This window comes from Gadus chalcogrammus, chromosome 8 (genome assembly GCF_026213295.1).
Source record: "Gadus chalcogrammus isolate NIFS_2021 chromosome 8, NIFS_Gcha_1.0, whole genome shotgun sequence".
NCBI lineage: Eukaryota > Metazoa > Chordata > Actinopteri > Gadiformes > Gadidae > Gadus > Gadus chalcogrammus.
Window position 1 is genome coordinate 7,978,167 of NC_079419.1, and position 19,014 is coordinate 7,997,180.

Genomic DNA, 19,014 nt, shown 5'->3' on the forward strand with positions numbered 1-19,014 from the left:
GCATACTTAAATTCATTGCTTTAAACACTAGATGGCGCCTGTTGTCTTTTTTTATGCTAAACTTTGCAAGAAAGAAAAGTCAAGTCCATCACTATGAGTGCTCAAATTCTCCCAAGCAGCAACAAATGTATACAACAGTGACTATGAAACGACCAACACGTTTTGTCCCGAATTATCTATTGGTTCTTAAGTATTATCTATTGATTAAGGGATTTGGAGTTTATATTTGAGCTATGATAATGGTGCCCTCCAAGCAGCAAGCACACACATAAAAGCCAAATGGACTTCTGGCCCTTTAGGCCGACATTTATGTGTATGTGTTGCTACATTTCATGGTTGGTTTATTGGTATTTGAATTATTTTTATCTGAATAACTTCAAATCCCTCTGCGGTAGTCATATTATAGAATGATTATCTGCTACGTTTATTCCAACACTCGGGACACATTCCTAGTTCAGAGCAAGTCTTTTTTCCTCACCAGCTCTGGAAATGCATTATCAACATTCGTTGAGCTGTTTTCTATTACCACAATAGCTCTCAGCAACACGGTGTCATCTATTTGGAGCGATAAATGATATAATACTTTATGATCAAGATAGAAAGATCTGTTAAAGTAGTATATTGATGTTACGAGGAGAATATATAACATATCCACCACAGTGGTTTCCTATCACTGATGGCATCCATCAAATCAATCCGATAATGTCTTGACTATCCTTACCAGGTCTTCCTTGCTGAATCACACTGACCAGTTTGTGGTTACATTATTAATGTCGGCAATGGTCTCATTTTTGTTCAAGTAGGAAAACTTAATCTTACTTCAGCGCATAATTGTACAGTATTTTCTTATGAGGCATGAAGCACAAACACCTTTGAAGGAAAAGACATGAATGAAGACATGAACTCATATGAATATTAAAGTGATGTCAACTAAATGTATGTAGATAGTCTTGACTCTAACAGACAACAAAAAGTATATTTAAATACCTGAATGTGTCCCATCTAATCAGCAGTGAATTTGGAAATACATCTGAATCCAAAAGAAAGCTAACACACTGGATATTCCTCTGAGGAATAAAAGCTTGTGAACACATGGACTTGTTTTGATGGTTTTTGGACATCTGTTTGACTTTGAATAGAGAGGATTTCCCCCTGACTCGTTGCTTTACATTTCTCATAGGAAATGATTGTGGTTCCAATCCTTTATTTCCCCCCCCCAACACCCCTAGGGACAATGAGAATACGTATGGGTAGTTCCAGGGGCGTAGCCACACGGGGGCCAGGGAGGGGAACCCCTCTTGCCCCCCGAGTCAGAAAAAAAAATCCTGAACCGAAATGGTCTAAAGTAAGCTGAAATATGTGCACTATTAGTTTGATCTAACTTTGACTTATTATTCTTATTCAAAGTGTTATGCTTTGACATTATGAATAAATATTGCACTCAAGCACACCCCCCGTTGGCAATCAAGTGTCACCCCAAATATAAGACTGGCCCGAGCTGGCCACCAGCGTAATAACGTCCTAGCTACGCCCCTGGGTAGTGCAGCCATATGAAACATACTGTTCAGTAAAACGAACGGATCAAAATGGTGTGTCAGGCATTAAATCAACTTCTAATTTACTGACAAAATCCCAGTTTTAAATATCGCTGTGGATTTAAAGTCAGATCTGTCTGGTTGCAACCCGGTAGATAACATTCGATTTGGCACCTTTTCAAGATGGGCTACGGTGGTACTGATGTAGCGGGAGGTCCACTTCAGAGAAACACATCTGGCTCAATCAGATCTTCCTGGAAACCTAGCAGGCTAGCTCACCTGTTATTGAAGAGCTCTTGGGCCTGTGGTTTTTCGTGAGCCACTGCCCTAAAACATGTCTGAACATCATTCTTCTGTAGATATACAAGAGTTCATGTCAGGCCACTGGTGGACTGGTGTTGAGGTGATCCATTTTCTCAATAAATTCATAACACTTTATTATCAGGGATTTAATTGATATTTACTCTACATCGTTTAAAGAGCTTACACCCCTTGTAAGCGCTCTGTTCAGCTGAATGAGTAGTCAAAAAAAACATTCTTTAAAAAGCGATTAGCAAAGCTATCCAACATGTGTGAGCATGACATTGCCCACTCCACACTGTCAACCATTAGAGACGTGTCAGAAGAAAATACGTTGTTCAGGAGCCTTTTTCATGAATGCATCCGGCTGCTTTATTTACAGCAGAATTTTATTTGATCTTGATATTAGAGGCCGACATCCATAACACGAAATGTCAACTTGGCTGCTCCTGTGCACTGTATAGCAAAAAAAAGACAAGAAAAAAACAAAAAAATAAAAAAATAGTGCTGTTGGTTGATCAAGAGTCCAAATGATAATTAGTATGATTTTCTGGATTAGAAAAAACAGACAAACAAATAATAAGACTAATAAGTAAAAAGGTTTCCTACAACAGCAAATACCTCAAGAACAACATATCATCTATGTACAAAAAAAACATCAATATATTTATATATATTTATATCTTTCTAGACCCACTAAAATATACCAAAGAAGCAGCTATTGGTCAAAATGTTTTTTTGAACAGTTTAAATATCCTTCAGCTGTGAATGTCCAAAAAAAAAAAAAAAGAACGATGTAAATAAATAAAAAAGTACAACCCACAAAATGAATCAGTTTATCCTGTGTGCCATTGTGGAATACTGCAGATTGTGAGGAAAGTCCGTTTTTTCAACCAGTTTCTCTGCTGGATCAGTTTGTTCACCGCCAACCGTTTGACCGAGTTCTTGTTATTTCTGTTTAAGTTTGTCGTTTGTGCGACCACTCGAGTACAGGGGCCGGAACGGGATCCCGTGATTTGTTTTGCAGCGGGGTCACCGACACAACCGAAGGGCACTTCTTTATTCACCACCTCCCCGACTGAGCCGCCGAGGGGAGAACCGACGGGAATGGGAAAAAGGGGGACTGTAGGGTTTAGCAGCCTTCTTGTCTGTCAAAAATAAAACTAAAAACCATAAAAAAAAGTTTCACAGTTGAAGCTATCATCCGCCCCTGTCTAGCACAAAAAAATTGGCAATATATTTATATTTATACATATATATATTTATATATATATAAAACTACAATCATGAACAAGCGAGAGAGAGAGATAGAGAGAGATAGAGATAGAGATAGAGATAGAGATAGAGAGAGAGAGAGAGAGAGAGAGAGAGAGAGAGAGAGAGAGAGAGAGGTCCGTTATTTTCTTTTTTTCAAATACAAAACACGAAAGTGTCATTTGGCGTCCTTGTAGCGGACATACTGTAGTGTGTGTGCGATCAGGTCGGAGGAGAGTGGAGTTCGTGGCATCCGAGGAAAAAAATAAAAATAAAGGTCCTGAGATATGCACTGAGGGAGGGGGAGGTACTGGGCTGAGAGTGACGCGAGTGAGCTCTATATAAAATGACGAGGAAACGGAACAACACAAAAAATATATATATATAATCCATCTGTAGCATCTACGTGTGTGTGTGTGTCTGTGTGTGTGTGTGTGTGTGTGTGTGTGTGTGTGTGTGTGTGTGTGTGTGTGTGTGTGTGTGTGTGGCTGTGTTAGGACGGCGTGGAGCGCGGCAGTATCCGTCCGTTGGTCTTGCCCCCGTTCATGTGTGTGTAGGGCACGTGGTGCTCCTCGTAGCTGCCCCGCAGCCCCACCGACGAGCCCTCGTCCCGCTCCGAGCCGCCGCCGCCGCCGCCGCCGCCCCCCCGCTGGGAGTAGGAGGAGGGGTCCAGGGGGATGCTCTCCATGTTCTCCATGTCCAGGTCAAAGTCCTCGCTGTCGGGCGGCTTGTTGTCCTGGCTGTAGAAGAAGGACAGCTCCTGGAAGCTGGGGTGCAGGTCCTCGCGCAGCATCTCGATGATCTCCTGGAAGGCCGGCCGCATCTTGGGGTTGTACTGCCAGCACATCTGCATCAGGTTGTGACTGCGCGGCACGGGGGTTCACGGCGGGAAGGGGGTCGACGATGACGAGGGGAAAAAGAGAGAAGGGACAAAAATGTGATCAGAAGCGAGGCCCGACGACAGGTCACCGTGTTCGTATATTCATGGGTTTGATGAAAAGATGAACCGCGAGGGTCTTTCCTCTTTACCTTGTAGAACTGAGAGCCTACTCTGTAGTGTGTTATACTACAGTTCTCTTCATGCCACAGTAATATTTGCGAGCGACATGTGGGACGCAGTTATAGACAACGTAACACGTTTGTTTTGATGTGTGTGTAGGAGTAAAATTAACGAGACCTGTGTGTGTGTGTGTGCGTGTGTGTGTGTGTGTGTGTGTGTGTGTGTGTGTGTGTGTGTGTGTGTGTGTGTGTGTGTGTGTGTGTGTGTGTGTGTGTGTGTGTGTGTGTGTGTGTGTGTGTGTGTGTGTGTGTGTGTGTGTGTGTGCAATATGTAGGCATCATTAATATGTGCAGGTAAACCGTGTATGTAACAGGAACATGTGTATGTAACATGTACACAGCAGTAATATGTTACAGTGCTCTGTATTGTAGAATGTTGGTTTATGTTAGTGTCTCTCTGTGTTCACATCTTAGTCAAGAAACCGGCCAGAGCCTCTCATACTGATACAAGGTGTTATTTCCAACGTTTCGCCATTTGTTGTGTCTCAACGAGGATGAAACAACCTGGTCGTCTGGGACATAGCCAGGGCCATACACCTTTTCAAGGGTGAGAGTGCTTCTGTTCTCTTGTTATTCACGTTTTCTTTGTTGTAATACTCGTCCCAACCCTTTGGTTAGGTGAAAAGAGGGATCGACAGCCAAGGAACACGTCTCGAACCGCCTACACTTCAGATTATTCAACCTAAGTCTGTATCTCGCTGTATTACATCCTGGAATCAACCATCTATTCAACCCTCTCATCCAACCTGGGAAGTTGCTTTGATTTCCACACAAAGAATTACTTCTACGACGACGAAACATACACAACGCAGAGTCTATACGAACAGTTTAGAAATGAGATGAAATCTAACAGTATGTACCAAGAACATATTTTGTTCTTGGTAACATGCAAGTAGCTGTCATAAGTAACAGGCACACGTGTGTTTGTGTTTGTGTGTGTGTGTGTAACATGTATGTAGCAGTCGCCAGCAACAGTATCACGCATGTGTGTCTGTAACACGTCAGTAGCATTCATAGGCAACAGCAACACGCGTGTATGTAACACGTATGTAGCAGTCATATGCAACAGCAACACACATGTATGTCTGTCTGTGTAACACGTATGTAGCAGTCATAGGTAACAGCAACACGTGTGTGTGTGTGTCTCTAACACGTGTGTAGCAGTCCTAGGCGACACGCGTGTGTCTGTGTAACACGTACGTAGCAGTCACAGGCGACAGCCACAAGCGTGTGTGTAACATGTATGTAATGGTCAAATGACAGCAGCTCCCTCGGTGCACTCACAGTCTGTCGGCGCAGTTGTCGGGGCGGTCCAGGAAGCCCCCATCCATGACGAACTTGAGCACCTGCTCGTTGGACAGGCCCTGGTAAGGCTGCTCCGCCAGGGTGCTCACCTCCCACAGCACCACGCCAAACGACCTGCGGGAGAGGGGGGGGGCACGGGGTCAACCAGCGCCAGGTCAACAGCGATCACCCCTAGCTAGAGGGAGGGAGGGGGGGGGGGGGCTCATGCATGGCCCCGGGTTCAAGTCAGGGCCCAATGCCCCCACCTCCCCCGTAGGCGTCACTAAGGACCGACCGCGCTCCTCCACGACCACATCATCGCCTCGGGTAATACACTCGTCCTACGTGACTTCCAGTAGTAGTCAGTAGAATAGTGCGTTTGTAGTGGAAAGCTAAAGGTTCTTGCACACTTTTGTGCCGGAATATAACATATTGTAACATAACTAGAATCTCCCCTGACACAAATCACCCATAAGGCGACTTAAGCTGCTTTCTAGGGATCATCATGCAAGGCTTCACACACATACACACACCAATACCCCAACACTCGCGACCAGACACACACATTTTATATACTTTATTTAATTGCACATTACAAGCAAAATTTGAATGAACCAACACATTAACCCGCCGCCCCCCCCACACACACACACACACACACACACACACACACACACACACACACACACACACACACACACACACACACACACACACACACACACACACACACACACACACACACACACACACACACACACACACACACACACACACACACAGGTACTGACCAGCAGTCTGAGTTTGCGGTGAAGACCCCGTCCTTCAGGGACTCCGGGGCCATCCACCGGACGGGCAGCAGTCCCTTGCCCCCCTTCCGGTAGTAGTCCGTCTCGTAGATGTCCCGGGTCATGCCGAAGTCTGCCGGGGAGGACAGGGGGTTAAGGTTCACATTTCGTTTTAACGATACTTGGCAAAGAACTGGGGTAAATAATTGCCCGCGGTGCACTGAACGATGTCTTGTGTACTAGCCGGTGAGAAGCGGAGCCCCAAACACGATCTCGGGAACGAAACCCGAAAGGGCGGTAAACAAATGTTCCCATCATCCGAACATGGAGGAATCACTGATGGTCAGCGTCTCAGAGTGTTTGGTATATAAGATCTAATAAACCTCCTTGTCAGCGATGCCCACAACAACAACAACAACAACAACAACGACGAAGCGAACAAGCAGAGACGGACGTTGTTCCCTCGGCAGTCCCTCCTTGTCGTTCGTCTCGTGCCGCTAAAACGACGTCGCTGACCTACCCGCCCCTCCCTCCCAGTCTGCGCTCCCCGTCCTCTCACCGACACACGCACCCGGGCACCAGGCCGCGCTACACCAGGCGCAGACCTCCTAGGTGGGAGGGTTGGGGGGGGTCCAGCTCACCTCCTATCTTGCAGGTCAGGTCGTGAGCCACCATGCAGTTCCTGGCGGCCAGGTCCCGGTGGACGAACTTCTTGGCGTTGAGGTAGGCCATGCCGTCGGCGATCTCCGCCGCCATCTGGATCATCTCCTTCAGCGTGGGCGGCGGGCGGCCCGGGTTGTTCTGCAGACAAACAAACAAACAAACAAACAAGTGAGGCCAAGGCAGCATTAAGTCCTTTCTCACGACACGACGATTTACCGACAGGGTTGTGTGTGATAATATAAATCATGCATTTCTTTTTTTTTTAATCATGCTGTTTTTATTCATGCGGTCTACGCAAAGACAGCATGAATAAAATAGCGTAATGAGAACTTTCTAAAATAGCAGCCTGGATTAAATGTTATCCAAACATTGGATCCATGCTGCTCAAACTGGGGCAGAAAGACGAGAAAGGAGGAATCCCTGCAGGAGAGCATGAAACATGAAGCCGGAGGAAATCGGACAATCCTAGGACATCATGGCATAGTACGAGGTGAGGGTGGGGGTGGGGGTGGGGGTATGGGGTTACCTCAGAGTCGGGGCGCAGGCAGCGCAGGAAGCTCTTGAGGTCACCGTGGGTCATCAGCTCCATCACCACCAGGGTGGGCTGACCCTTGGAGACCACGCCCAGCAGACGCACCTGGGGGCCGCAGGGACACACGGGCACAGGGTTGGTGAGCAGGGCGGGAGACGGTGGGGAGGGGTTGCATGAAGGACGCGAGCGGCTGCCTGGTTGTTAGTGTTCATGTGAACAGAACCGGTTTTCCTAAAACTAGGGACATCCAATAGAGAGCAGGTACTGGTACAGGGAGACAAAGTTCTACTGCCTTGTGGTTTCCGTTTTTTTTAATAGTTCCCGTTGCCCCGATTGGCTCGAACAAGTGTCGGCTGATGTCGCTTGCAGTGAAGTGTCATCACGGAACACTCCCGTCAGCCAATCAGGGAACAGCGGTCAAAATCCCCAGTCTCCTGAGTGGGACCCTCTCCGCCTGTATACGACCTAAACCCAGTCCGCCGGGGCCCGCACTCTCTATGCCCGGCCTACCTACTGACCACGCCCTCTCTGAGCCCTCTCTAGCTAGTGACCTCGCCCGCCCTCTCTGTGCCCCGCCTTCCTAGCGACCAAACCCCCCCACCCCCTCCTTACCACGTGGTGGCAGGTGAAGGCCTTCATGACGGACGCCTCGTTGAGGAACTCGATGCGCTCGCGCAGGCTGGCCGACTCGTTGACCGTCTTGACGGCCACGCGCATGTCGCCCTCGCCCTTCACCACGTCCTTGGCGATGCCCTCGTACACCATGCCGAACGAGCCCTGGCCAAGCTCGCGCAGGATGTTGATCTTCTCCCGCGGCACCTCCCAGTCGTCCGGCTCGTACACTGCGGGACACACACAAGAACGTGTTACACACACAAAAACAGGACAAACGCACACAGCCAAACGCATAGACAGACACACAAAGTCAAACACGCACACACACAGACACACGCACGCACAGACACACACACGCACACAGACACACACAACAGACAGACACAGACACACAGTGGTGAGATGTTGGTGTCGTTACTGATGGTCTTCCCCTCAAAGTGTGTGTATAATATGTTTGCCTCGTCAATAGTTAAGCGGCTGTCTAGGGACCACTTGTGTGCCACAATGACAGGGTGTACTGACCTGTAACTAATCGTCCCTGCTACACGCCTATGCTCACACGCTGGATTCAAGGCTTGAGGAACCGACCGTCATGCCGATTATTCAACCTTAGCGCTTCGCTCTTTACAAAAGGCGATGGCGAGGGGAATCTGCTTCGTTCCTTCGTCACTGACAATCGCGAATGTCAACGGAAACGAATGCCGATAAATTATTTCAAAGTGATACGGAGAGCGATCCCGCAGAATAACGTCGACCCAGACTTGTGTCGTATGCCACTGGGGGCGGTTCGTTACCGACGGCCAACGCATCTCATCCCTGATATTTAGTGTGGCTCCGTCACCCTGGGCTCCTCGTTGGATCAGCGTGTCTGGTGAGTATGGACGGCGGCCGTGTAGGCAGAGCGGGGATCGCCATGGCGCCCGACTTACTGTCGTTGGCACTGAGGTACTCTGGGTTGGAGGAGGCGTAGATCGGTCCGCTGGGCCCCTGGGTTTGTCTGACGGGGAGAGAGAACGTCTACGTTAGGGCCCTTTCACACACACACCTATACCACTTCAACAGCACAGCGACGTGGGTAACATAACCTAGGGCGGTAGAGGCTAGTTTGGCACAATACATATATGGGGGGCTTTCCTTCTCTGCAAGATTCAATGTGTCAAACAATATTAATATATTATACTCATAGTGTTTTTCTAGGCACACTAGACACGTGCACAACAAGACCAAATACAAGAATAAAATAACCAAAATATCAATACAAGTTTACATTTAAAAGCATCCAAATTCAGTTTTTCTTATATGCTTTCTCATGTTGTTTACTGCATGTTTAATCGTATTTAACGTAGGCTGCCGCCGTCTTATCAAGGTCTCTCTTGTAATATAGATGTTTAATCTCAACGAGACTAACCTAGCCGACTAAAGGTTAAGTGGAATTTGAGCGATAAACTTCAATCCCATGCTTAGAACAATGTGTGGATGTCAGGGCAGTGTAAGAAGCGGTTGGAGTGGCGTACTTCTTCTTGAACACCACGAAGCCGGCCCCCGCCACGAACAGCAGGAGGATGAAACAGATGACGGGGCCAATCAGGATCTTCAACATGTTCGTGGGGTCCGTCGCTGCACACACATACACAAACAGGTTCATAACTAGGATCCATGGGGTTTTATGGAGCAGTCTCTGAGGGGGACCAAAAAAGCTGATGTGTACCAAGCAATGAATCACACACACACACGCGCACATGCACACGCACCCGCGCACACGCACACGCACACGTCGGGGGAGGGGGGTGTGCCTTACCCCTGTCCGGGACGTAGAAGAACGTGGGCGCGGTCCAGGAGCCGTTGCCGGCCAGCGACGTGGCGCGCACCTTGGCCGAGTAGTTCCCAGGATGCACCACTCTGAGCTTGGTGCCGTTGGACAGCCTGTACATGTTCCTGGACACACACTGCTGCAGCTCCTGGAGACCCGGGAAACAAAGAAAGCAAAGAGGCCAAATAAATCACCTCCCCACGCCCAGGGCAGCGGCTGAAGCACCACGGCAACCGAGGGTCAGCCGGGGGGAGAACAACAACTCGTGGAAGAATGCGGAGAAAATGTGTGGTCGGAGAAGAGTTTTTCACCCTCCGCCACAGTCCGACACGCACGTGTATTATTTCATTATTTCTCTTTTACCCGCTAGTTCTTGTGTTTTTGTCAGAAGCGATGACGTCCGAGGAACATTATTATGACCAGCCCGGGGTCGGCATGGTCAGTCGCCATGGTAACCAACGAAAGCTTGCGGGTGTTGGAACATTAATATTAGATTTCCATTAGGGGTTATCATCACACTAATAACACGGTGCAGACAATGAGGGCGCTAATCCAGGAGCTTGTTTTGGGTTGTTTTTGTGGCTAAAAACTGCCCGGTCACGTAATAACCGGGCTCACTCGTCTGCATGCTGAGGCTTATTATTGGCTGTTCACCTCACATCAACCTGAAGGAACGGGGGGGAGGGAGGGGTTGAATCGTATATTTAAAGAGAAAGAAAACAAAGCAGAGGAGGGGGTATGTGTGTCCAAGTTATCCTGGGAGAAAGCTGTCTTGAAAACAAGCGGGGTGTGTGTGTGTGTGTGTGTTTGCTTGTAGGTGTGTGTGTGTGTGTGTGTGTGTGTGTGTGTGTGTGTGTGTGTGTGTGTGTGTGTGTGTGTGTGTGTGTGTGTGTGTGTGTGTGTGTGTGTGTGTGTGTGTGTGTGTGTGTGTGTGTGTGTGTGTGTGTGTGTGTGCACCTCAGTGTCCCCCATCCTCTTGTAGTTGACCTCGTACAGGATGATCATCCCGTTGGGGGTGCTGGGCTCCTGCCACTTGACGTGCACCGTGTACTCGATGACCTCGTAGGAGATGACGCCGGCGATGTCGTCAGCCTTGTCTGAGGAGGGAACACACGCACCGTGAGCGCGGTCAGAGTCACGGCAGCTTGAGACAGCTCCTGTGTTCATCCATGTACACGTCCAGCTTCAGGGAACCCCTTGAGATGAACCATCTCGGTTTCGAGGGGACCTCACAAAAAAAACATACAATACAAACATACAGACAGACAAAAGCTCTCCCTCACACCAGAACTACCCATATGCTCCATCTGTTACTCATCTGTGGGTCTGTGGTACGACTGCAAGGTCTTTGCAGTCGTACAAACATTTGAATTAACTTTTCTAATAAATGCTCACAACCTGGCATAGTCAATCACCATGGTAACTAAAGACAGCGTGCGGGTGTTGGAACATTGATATTAGATTTCCATTAGGGTCATCACAGTGCTCTCTCATGCTCTCTGCCGAAACCAATCAGTATATCACAAATAGAAATCAAAGCTACCTTTGATTTGACACAAAACATTGACATTTAAAATATTCTCTCTCATATTTCAACAGACAATATATTTCAATGCATGCATCTGACGTGTTTCAATCTAAATATATATCTGACATATTGAAATATATATATATATATCAATTAGGGCTGGGTAAAAAAATCGATTTAATTGATTTTGGATGGATTTCATTAAAATTTTGCAATATCGATTCATAGGGCATGAGATCGATAGTTATTACCATTATTATTATTTTTGCACTTTAATAAACAATGCCTTAATGCAATTTGCAGGAATGGAATTTTGTAGTTCAAGTTCTAATTTCAGTACGTTTGTATTCAGTACATTTGTATTTTGTAACACAGTTGAGGCATTTTCATTACTTAAGAGCAGATGGAATCGAATCGTGATTAATCGATTCAGAACCTTACGAATCGAAATCAAATCGATATAGGAAATTGGCCACGATACCCAGCCCTAACATCAATATTTAAACATGTCAGACTCCAGATGAGCCTCGCCCCTGTCTCAGGGGGTGTCTCCTCCCCCCTCTCTCACCCTCGGGCAGGGTGCGGGCGCTGACGTAGGCCGCCATGCTGCAGCGCGCCGGGTCCGTGAGGTGGTTGCAGGCGTGGATCTCGATCTGGTAGCTGGTGAAGTGGCGCAGGTTGGAGATGACCGTGGACTCGCGCCCGCGCACCTTCAGCTCAATCTTGGTGCTCTCAAACGTCTCTTCTTCCCCGCCCCTGTCCTCGCCGCCCGCCCCGTCTTCACCGCCGCTAGCCCCGCCCCCGGCCCGGCCGCCGGTGGCCACGGTGGGCGAGAAGGCGAACGGGAAGGGGAAGGTCCTGTTGGCCACGCCCATCGCTGCCACGGATCGCCGCTGTCTGGTGGGTCTGACGAGGGGGCAGGGGGGAGGGAGGAGGGAGAGAGGAGGAGGGTCAAAATGAAACAATGGATGAAGCGGAGCCCTGAGGGGGGCTGTCTGTCTTAACGGCGTGAGCGAAGGAAAGGTGAGTGGCGCCGAGAGGATGGGGGCTCTCCAGACACGGTGGGTCGCTATCCGATAGACGGGCTAACAGGAAGCGCCCGGGGGACGCAGCGCTGCCAGTGTTTTTGGGTCTGCGGTTTGGTCAGGTTTTTTGTTGTTTATTTTGTCGATCATAGCCGATGGGAGGAACACAGTGGAGATTGTGTTTTTTCCATCTTAAATGCATCATTTAATAGGGATAGATGTGATTGGGAACAAAAATAATATTTTTGGGTATACATTATTAATTTCTTAAGAAAAAGACAGACAGACAATACAGCTTTCCGACGGTCAACGGTCCGGTGGGCATTACACAACAAGCACACCAGGGGGCGCCTGTCAGCCTTAATGTGTGTGTTGAAAGAAACTAGAATGATCGAATAGGAGTAGAGCTCAAGTGCACCTGCTGTCATATAAGCAAGGGCACCACTTGGAAACACCAAACACCACCATCACCTCAGGCAACAAGAGCACCATCTCTCTCAGGTCAGCCATCTTCAAGACAACAAAGTCTCCAAAGAAATCAATCGAAGCCGAAGAAGGAGAAGAAGTCGGAGAAGAAGAAGAAGAAGTCGAAGAAGGAGAAGGAGAAGAAGAAGAAGAACAATAAGTCGAAGAAGGAGAAGAAGAAGGAGAAGGAGAAGCAGAAGAAGAAGTCGAAGAAGAACAAGAAGAGGAAGAGGCTTGTCCACTCACTTGATCTCGAACACCTCGTTGTGGAGGTAGTCCTCGAAGGTCTTGCGGTACTCCGAGTCCTCCTTCTCCTTCTTCAGCTCCTTCTCCGTCTTGGGGCAGGCGCAGCAGCGCGTCCCGGGGCCCTGGTCGTCCGTCTGGTTCCACCGCTGCTCCTCCTCACTGTCCACCTGCGTGGGCACCCGCGACGGCAGCTTCATGCCTGGGGAGGGACGGGGGAGGGAGAGGGATGGGGGGGGACGGAGAGGGACGGGGGGGGATGGGGGAAGGACGGGGGAGGAGAGATGGGGGACACCCGCAAATAGAACATTATGAGCTTGGGTGTGATCACACATACACACGCACACACACACACACACACAAAGCCCTGTGCGAATACACGCACGCACACTCACACACAGGCGCATATATGCACGCACGCACACACATATACACACACGCTTGCAGTCACACAAAAAAATGCTCACAATCACTGGTTGACACATGCACAAAGACACACACACACACACACACACACACACACACACACACACACACACACACACACACACACACACACACACACACACACACACACACACACACACACACACACACACACACACACACACACACAGAGAGAGACACACAGACACACACACAGCCAGGGGGTCATGTCAGTGCCCTGTCACTCCCAGGTCGCCACCCTTTTCCGTTTGTGAGACAGATCGCCAGTGACACAACCTCCCCGTAGACCGCCCTCACCCCCACTCCCCCCCATCACTCTCCCTCCACGCCTTGGACGTCTGCGAGTTTGGCCCCGTTGGCGGAAGAACCAGCTCCGGGCGTCCTCCTGGGACGTACCATCAGTTGATTTGGGGTGGGGGGAGCAGCCGGCGAAGGCCGTGCGGTGACAGGAACACCTAAATCACTGTCGCCATGGGAACTTCACCTGACCTAACGTCCACCCCCCCCCCCCCCCACCCGCCACCCCCAGCCCACTATATGCAGCGAGCTGCACGTAGTCCAGGTTGAAAGGACCCCCCCGCACGGCTCTGTATATCGCCGCTGTTGTTGTTGTAAAGAACGGCTTTACGGGTTCAGCGTTGGGCTCCAGTGTTCATGGAACTATGCGTCAGGACTCCGCTGGTTCCCCAGCCCCAAGGGAACCCTTCAGGGCAGCATATACACGGTGTATGGTTGCATCCATAGACGCCATACTGCAGTGCGTTGTTGTTTCGAGCAAAACACTGTTCAACCGAACTGTGAGATACAAGCTCCCCAATGAGACCAGCCATAAACATGGAGGGGTTCAAGTTTACTGATGTTTCCTTTGCCTTTTTCAACTGGAGGAAATGCATGTGATTGTTGTTGTTTTTATTGTGACACTCCTTCTGCCCCTCTAGCACAATGTAGTTTTCTCTAAACAGAATTCAAATAGTTGGTTCACTGAAAATAGACGGTACGGATATAGCCATGCAACACAGAGGGACGATTGGTTAATATATCTAGTCCCACGATTATACTTAACAACAATACTAAAACATAACAAATAATGGTTGCATTTATGATGATTGCAGCAAGAGTGCTAGCCTGGTTCTACCAGACTCTCGTACTTCACTTCATTTCATTTAATTTGTGCAGAGACTCTGGACCTAATCAATTGACAAACGTTAACTCACTTGAAGGCGGGTGTCTGTTGAAGTTTAAAATGATTGGATCTGCCCAGTGCCACTCTGGATCTGCCATAACCAATCGCTAACGTTTGGTTGTGACGTATGTCATGCGCCGGGAATCACGCGCAGGTTGTACACAAACCAAACACCTTGCGCGTCTGCACGAAAATGTCCGTCAACGACAGCTGCAGGTTTTGTTCGTCGAATTTAATTTATCAGGGAAAAATTGCACATTGTAAATCAACTACCGACCTACAACAACAACTCAAACTGGCGTACGACTTTATCGTCATTGTTCTCAGACACGCCCTCTGTTTGCTGATTGGTGGCCGCTGTGGCGGCACCAGAAAACCAAATTACATACAGCAGGTCCAGACCTAGTACTGAAGGGAAATTCAAATTGAGCGGAAGTACTTAGGCGGGCGGAGCCAGGCTACAAGAGCGCCATCGGAAGAACAAAAATACTGGAGGGGAGGAGTTTCTTTGAAACCCTCTACGCACAGATGATTTATTTAATTTGAATTCATATTCAACCCAAGGGACGCAAGGGTGAGTGATCGAGCCGGTTGAGTGGCCTGCTAGGGGAAGAGAACCTCTGCTATCTGATGACTGCCCCAGCAATCCCTCTTTCACTTCTCTCTATTACAACCGCGCACATACACACACACACACAAGGGCAGAGACAGATGCGCACATGGACACAAACACACACAAAGATACATGTGCATACATTGACAGACACACAGCCAAATGGTACATGCATGCACACACACACACACACACACACACACACACACACACACACACACACACACACACACACACACACACACACACACACACACACACACACACACACACACACACACACACACACAGAGAGAGAGAGAGAGAAACGCTACCTTTCTGGCAGTAGTCAAACTTGTAGAGCTCGCTGGCCTCAGCCTGGCGTTGGCAGAACACCAGGTAGTGAGTGATGTTGCCGTTGGCGTCGTTGGGTGGCCGCCACTTCAGGATGATCTGGAAGGAGGAGTTGGACGAGGAGATGGGGTCCAGGGGCACTGAGGGCTCTGAGGGGAGGGGCACAGACAGGAGACACCGGAGACGGAGGGGGAAGAGGTTAGCATTGTGTGGTGCTGCATCCAGTGAGAGTTGATCCTACGTACACACGGGGGGCTGGAGCAACGCTCAGACGTTTAATACAGGATATCCTCTGTTAATATGAAGAGGAATGGATCACTCACAGGCAGGGGCCACATGGGTGTCTCTGACTGAAGACAGATAGACGTTTTTCTCTTTTAAGTCTGAATGTATTTTGCGGGGGGGGGGGGCTTCCGAGGCTCCCCGATCGAACCCAATCCGATTAAGCCGTAAATCTGCCTCGGAGACAACAAGCGATGACAACGTGTGTAATATCAAGCGCAGCGTAGTGTGTGTGTGTGTGTGTGTGTGTGTGTGTGTGTGTGTGTGTGTGTGTGTGTGTGTGTGTGTGTGTGTGTGTGTGTGTGTGTGTGTGTGTGTGTGTGTGTGTGTGTGTGTGTGTGTGTGTGTGTGTGTGTGTGTGTGTGTGTGTGTGTGTGTGTGTGCACCTCCGTCGCCAAAACAAAAGGTTTCGAATTGATTGAAAATTCTGTGTCATCAGCAAACGCGCCCGGTTTTATGGGCCTGTCGGTGAGTCTGCCAAAACTCTCGGCTGGCGAGCCATACTTAGAACAACAACAACTGCAAACTTTGTTATGAAGGTTGCCACACGGGCAAACCGCACGCCGTTGACAGAGTGGATACAGCGGGTCGGGAGTCCCCGAGTCACTGCCGGTATTTCTCAAGACAATCGGATGAGAAGTGGTTCCCAAAGTGATTGAAATAAACAACGTAATCCGGGTAACTGACAACGGTTGGCTGACTCACTGGATTGGTATGCAGGAGCCACCAACTAAACCACCCACCCCACCACTGCCGCCGCCGCCACCACCACGCCAGTCGTGTGTTGTGTGTTGTTCGGCTACTTCTTGCCACGGCTAAAGTGGTTTATCTTGTTGACCTCACGTGTGAGTGTTAGTGTGCGTGTGTGGGTTTGTACAACCCAGCGTAATCAGTCTCAGCTATTTGCCGTGATAAGCAGGACAATAGACCGGAGGAGCGTTGGCTGCCCAACCACCACCGCCACCACCTCCACGCATCCAAAACAACACATCGGCACACAAAGGTCTTCCATCGGCACCTGAGACAAAGTCCTTTCCTCCCCCCTCCCCCTGTGAATGAGTCAATGAGTGTCCTGGCTCACGGGCCAACCTGCAAAAGAAACACCGGTTGAATGCGGCTCTGCAGCTATAGTTTGCTGGTGTGTGCTGATTTGTATACTCAACTCACGTTCTTTCAGTACCTAAAATATTTTTAGGCTGTCACTGCACATTCAGCAGCGTCAACGACATGCTGGTTGGGTGTGGGAGAAGTCCCTCGCTAAGAGCAGTCCTCAACTAAGGGACCTGTTGTTTCATGACAGAGCATATTCACAACCAAGAGTCCCATTCTCACCTATGGGACTCTTAAATGAAAACTTTGTTAACCTGGACCCTATTTTCCGATAACTCTCTCAGTCTAGTGGCTCAGTTCAGCTGGTTCGCGGTAAGATTGTTATAAATACTCTACAACAACATTATGAAACGTCAATGTTGCAGAAAAAGTCCCTTTTGTCATCACATTCTCAACCCACCTTCAAACTAATGTTTTAGATACCACTAAGCCACGCTTTCTATAGTCCAACACGTCAATATCTGGACGGCAGTCCTTTCTTGCTCGAAATCTCACTCACATTTGGACCGTCTGTTCCTGCAACAACTGCAAAACAAATTTCAGAGCGAGACTTCTCCTTGGGCGAGACTTGGTTAGACACGATAACAAACAGATCGGCTCAAGCGGGACGTAAAGAAAAAGCTTTAATTTCTCTGTAGTGATCCTTCCAATCCTGTTGTCAGACACTTAGAAATGTATCTTAGCCGGTCTGTGGCAAAAAACAGCACTTTATTGGACATACATTGAGGGGGCGCTATTGCTATGGCATAAATGCACTTGGTCAATACTGGACCAGTTAAAAAATCTTTGGTCACTATTAGCCACTTGACCAAAATGATGGGGAAATAGGATCCATGTTGAAAAATCCTGAAGTTATCCTTTAACAACCAGGCCTTAAATGGCTTACGATAACATTGTTAAGCCTTCTCAAGCCAAGAATGGCTCGCTGCTTGCGCCGGTATTAGGTTTAAAAGAACAAAACAAAATCAACAGCTTAATAATGAGCAAGCACTGCTTTGATTGCTTTGTCGGTGCGCGCACACACACACACACACACACACACACACACACACACACACACACACACACACACACACACACACACACACACACACACACACACACACACACACACACACACACACACACACACACACACACACACACTAAGCGGTGTGCACGGATCAATCTTAAGGTGCTTACACGACGAGTTTGAGTAATCACATGGAATGCAGTAGTTTTGGGTGTGCAGATCTTTTAGCCATGCTGAAGAGCCAAACGGAGGCAGGTGCATTGTTCCTGCTCGTTAGGGAGATCTCATTAAGGCGCTGACGTGAGACGACTACGAGAGCGGACGGATTTGCACCGGCTCAGAAGAGGTAATGGCCATTTCGTTGATATGCAAAACTAAATGTACCAAATTTCTCTGGCTGCCGGTGAGGTGAGAGTTGATCGAGTTTAAATTCTCTGGCAGCAGAATGATGGTGGGGGGGGGGGGGGGGGGGGCTGGGATTCTGTGTGACGTGGTGGTCTGTTCCGCTGAGGTGGCTGGCTGGCTGCTCTGGCCGTCCAAACCGATTGGAGCTTTTTGAGCTGATTGGAGTTCTCGCTCAGGTGAGAGTTCTTTTTTTTCAACAAATGTAAAAAAAAAAAAATCTGAATACGTTTCTTTTCTATACAAAATGTCACCTTCCACGACCCCCCTCTAGACAAAAAGTCAGGGCGGTGGCGACTCAAAAAAAGAAATCAAAGCATTCCCAGAACTAGAGTCCAAACAGCGATGGGTTATTCCCACTCTGGGTTTGTGAGTGTGTGTGCGATGGTTGTGGGAGGTGTGTATTTGTGTGTCTGTCAACACGTGCGGTGCAACGAGCCTTAACGAGAGAACCAAAGAGACGCACGCGTCCGTGGTGCAGGGTGATGATTATGTCGCTGCGTGACGCCCCCACTCAGACACACTGATCGG

General features: G+C 48.7%; 1 protein-coding gene across 1 annotated transcript in view; it reads right to left on the minus strand.

Moving 5' to 3' along the window:
- Window positions 1-3,168: 3,168 nt before the first annotated feature.
- Window positions 3,169-19,014, minus strand: part of insra (insulin receptor a) — a 48,200-nt gene continuing 32,354 nt past the window's right edge. The window contains exons 9-21 of the mRNA XM_056595775.1: window positions 15,659-15,826; window positions 13,105-13,303; window positions 11,937-12,274; window positions 10,798-10,937; window positions 9,829-9,988; window positions 9,545-9,647; window positions 8,960-9,027; window positions 8,028-8,257; window positions 7,410-7,520; window positions 6,862-7,021; window positions 6,224-6,353; window positions 5,433-5,567; window positions 3,169-3,952 (exon numbers count right to left, since the gene is read on the minus strand). Of these exons, the coding sequence (XP_056451750.1) occupies window positions 3,583-3,952; window positions 5,433-5,567; window positions 6,224-6,353; window positions 6,862-7,021; window positions 7,410-7,520; window positions 8,028-8,257; window positions 8,960-9,027; window positions 9,545-9,647; window positions 9,829-9,988; window positions 10,798-10,937; window positions 11,937-12,274; window positions 13,105-13,303; window positions 15,659-15,826 (2,312 nt within the window). The 3' untranslated portion in view covers window positions 3,169-3,582. The remainder of the gene's footprint in view (window positions 3,953-5,432; window positions 5,568-6,223; window positions 6,354-6,861; window positions 7,022-7,409; window positions 7,521-8,027; window positions 8,258-8,959; window positions 9,028-9,544; window positions 9,648-9,828; window positions 9,989-10,797; window positions 10,938-11,936; window positions 12,275-13,104; window positions 13,304-15,658; window positions 15,827-19,014) is intronic.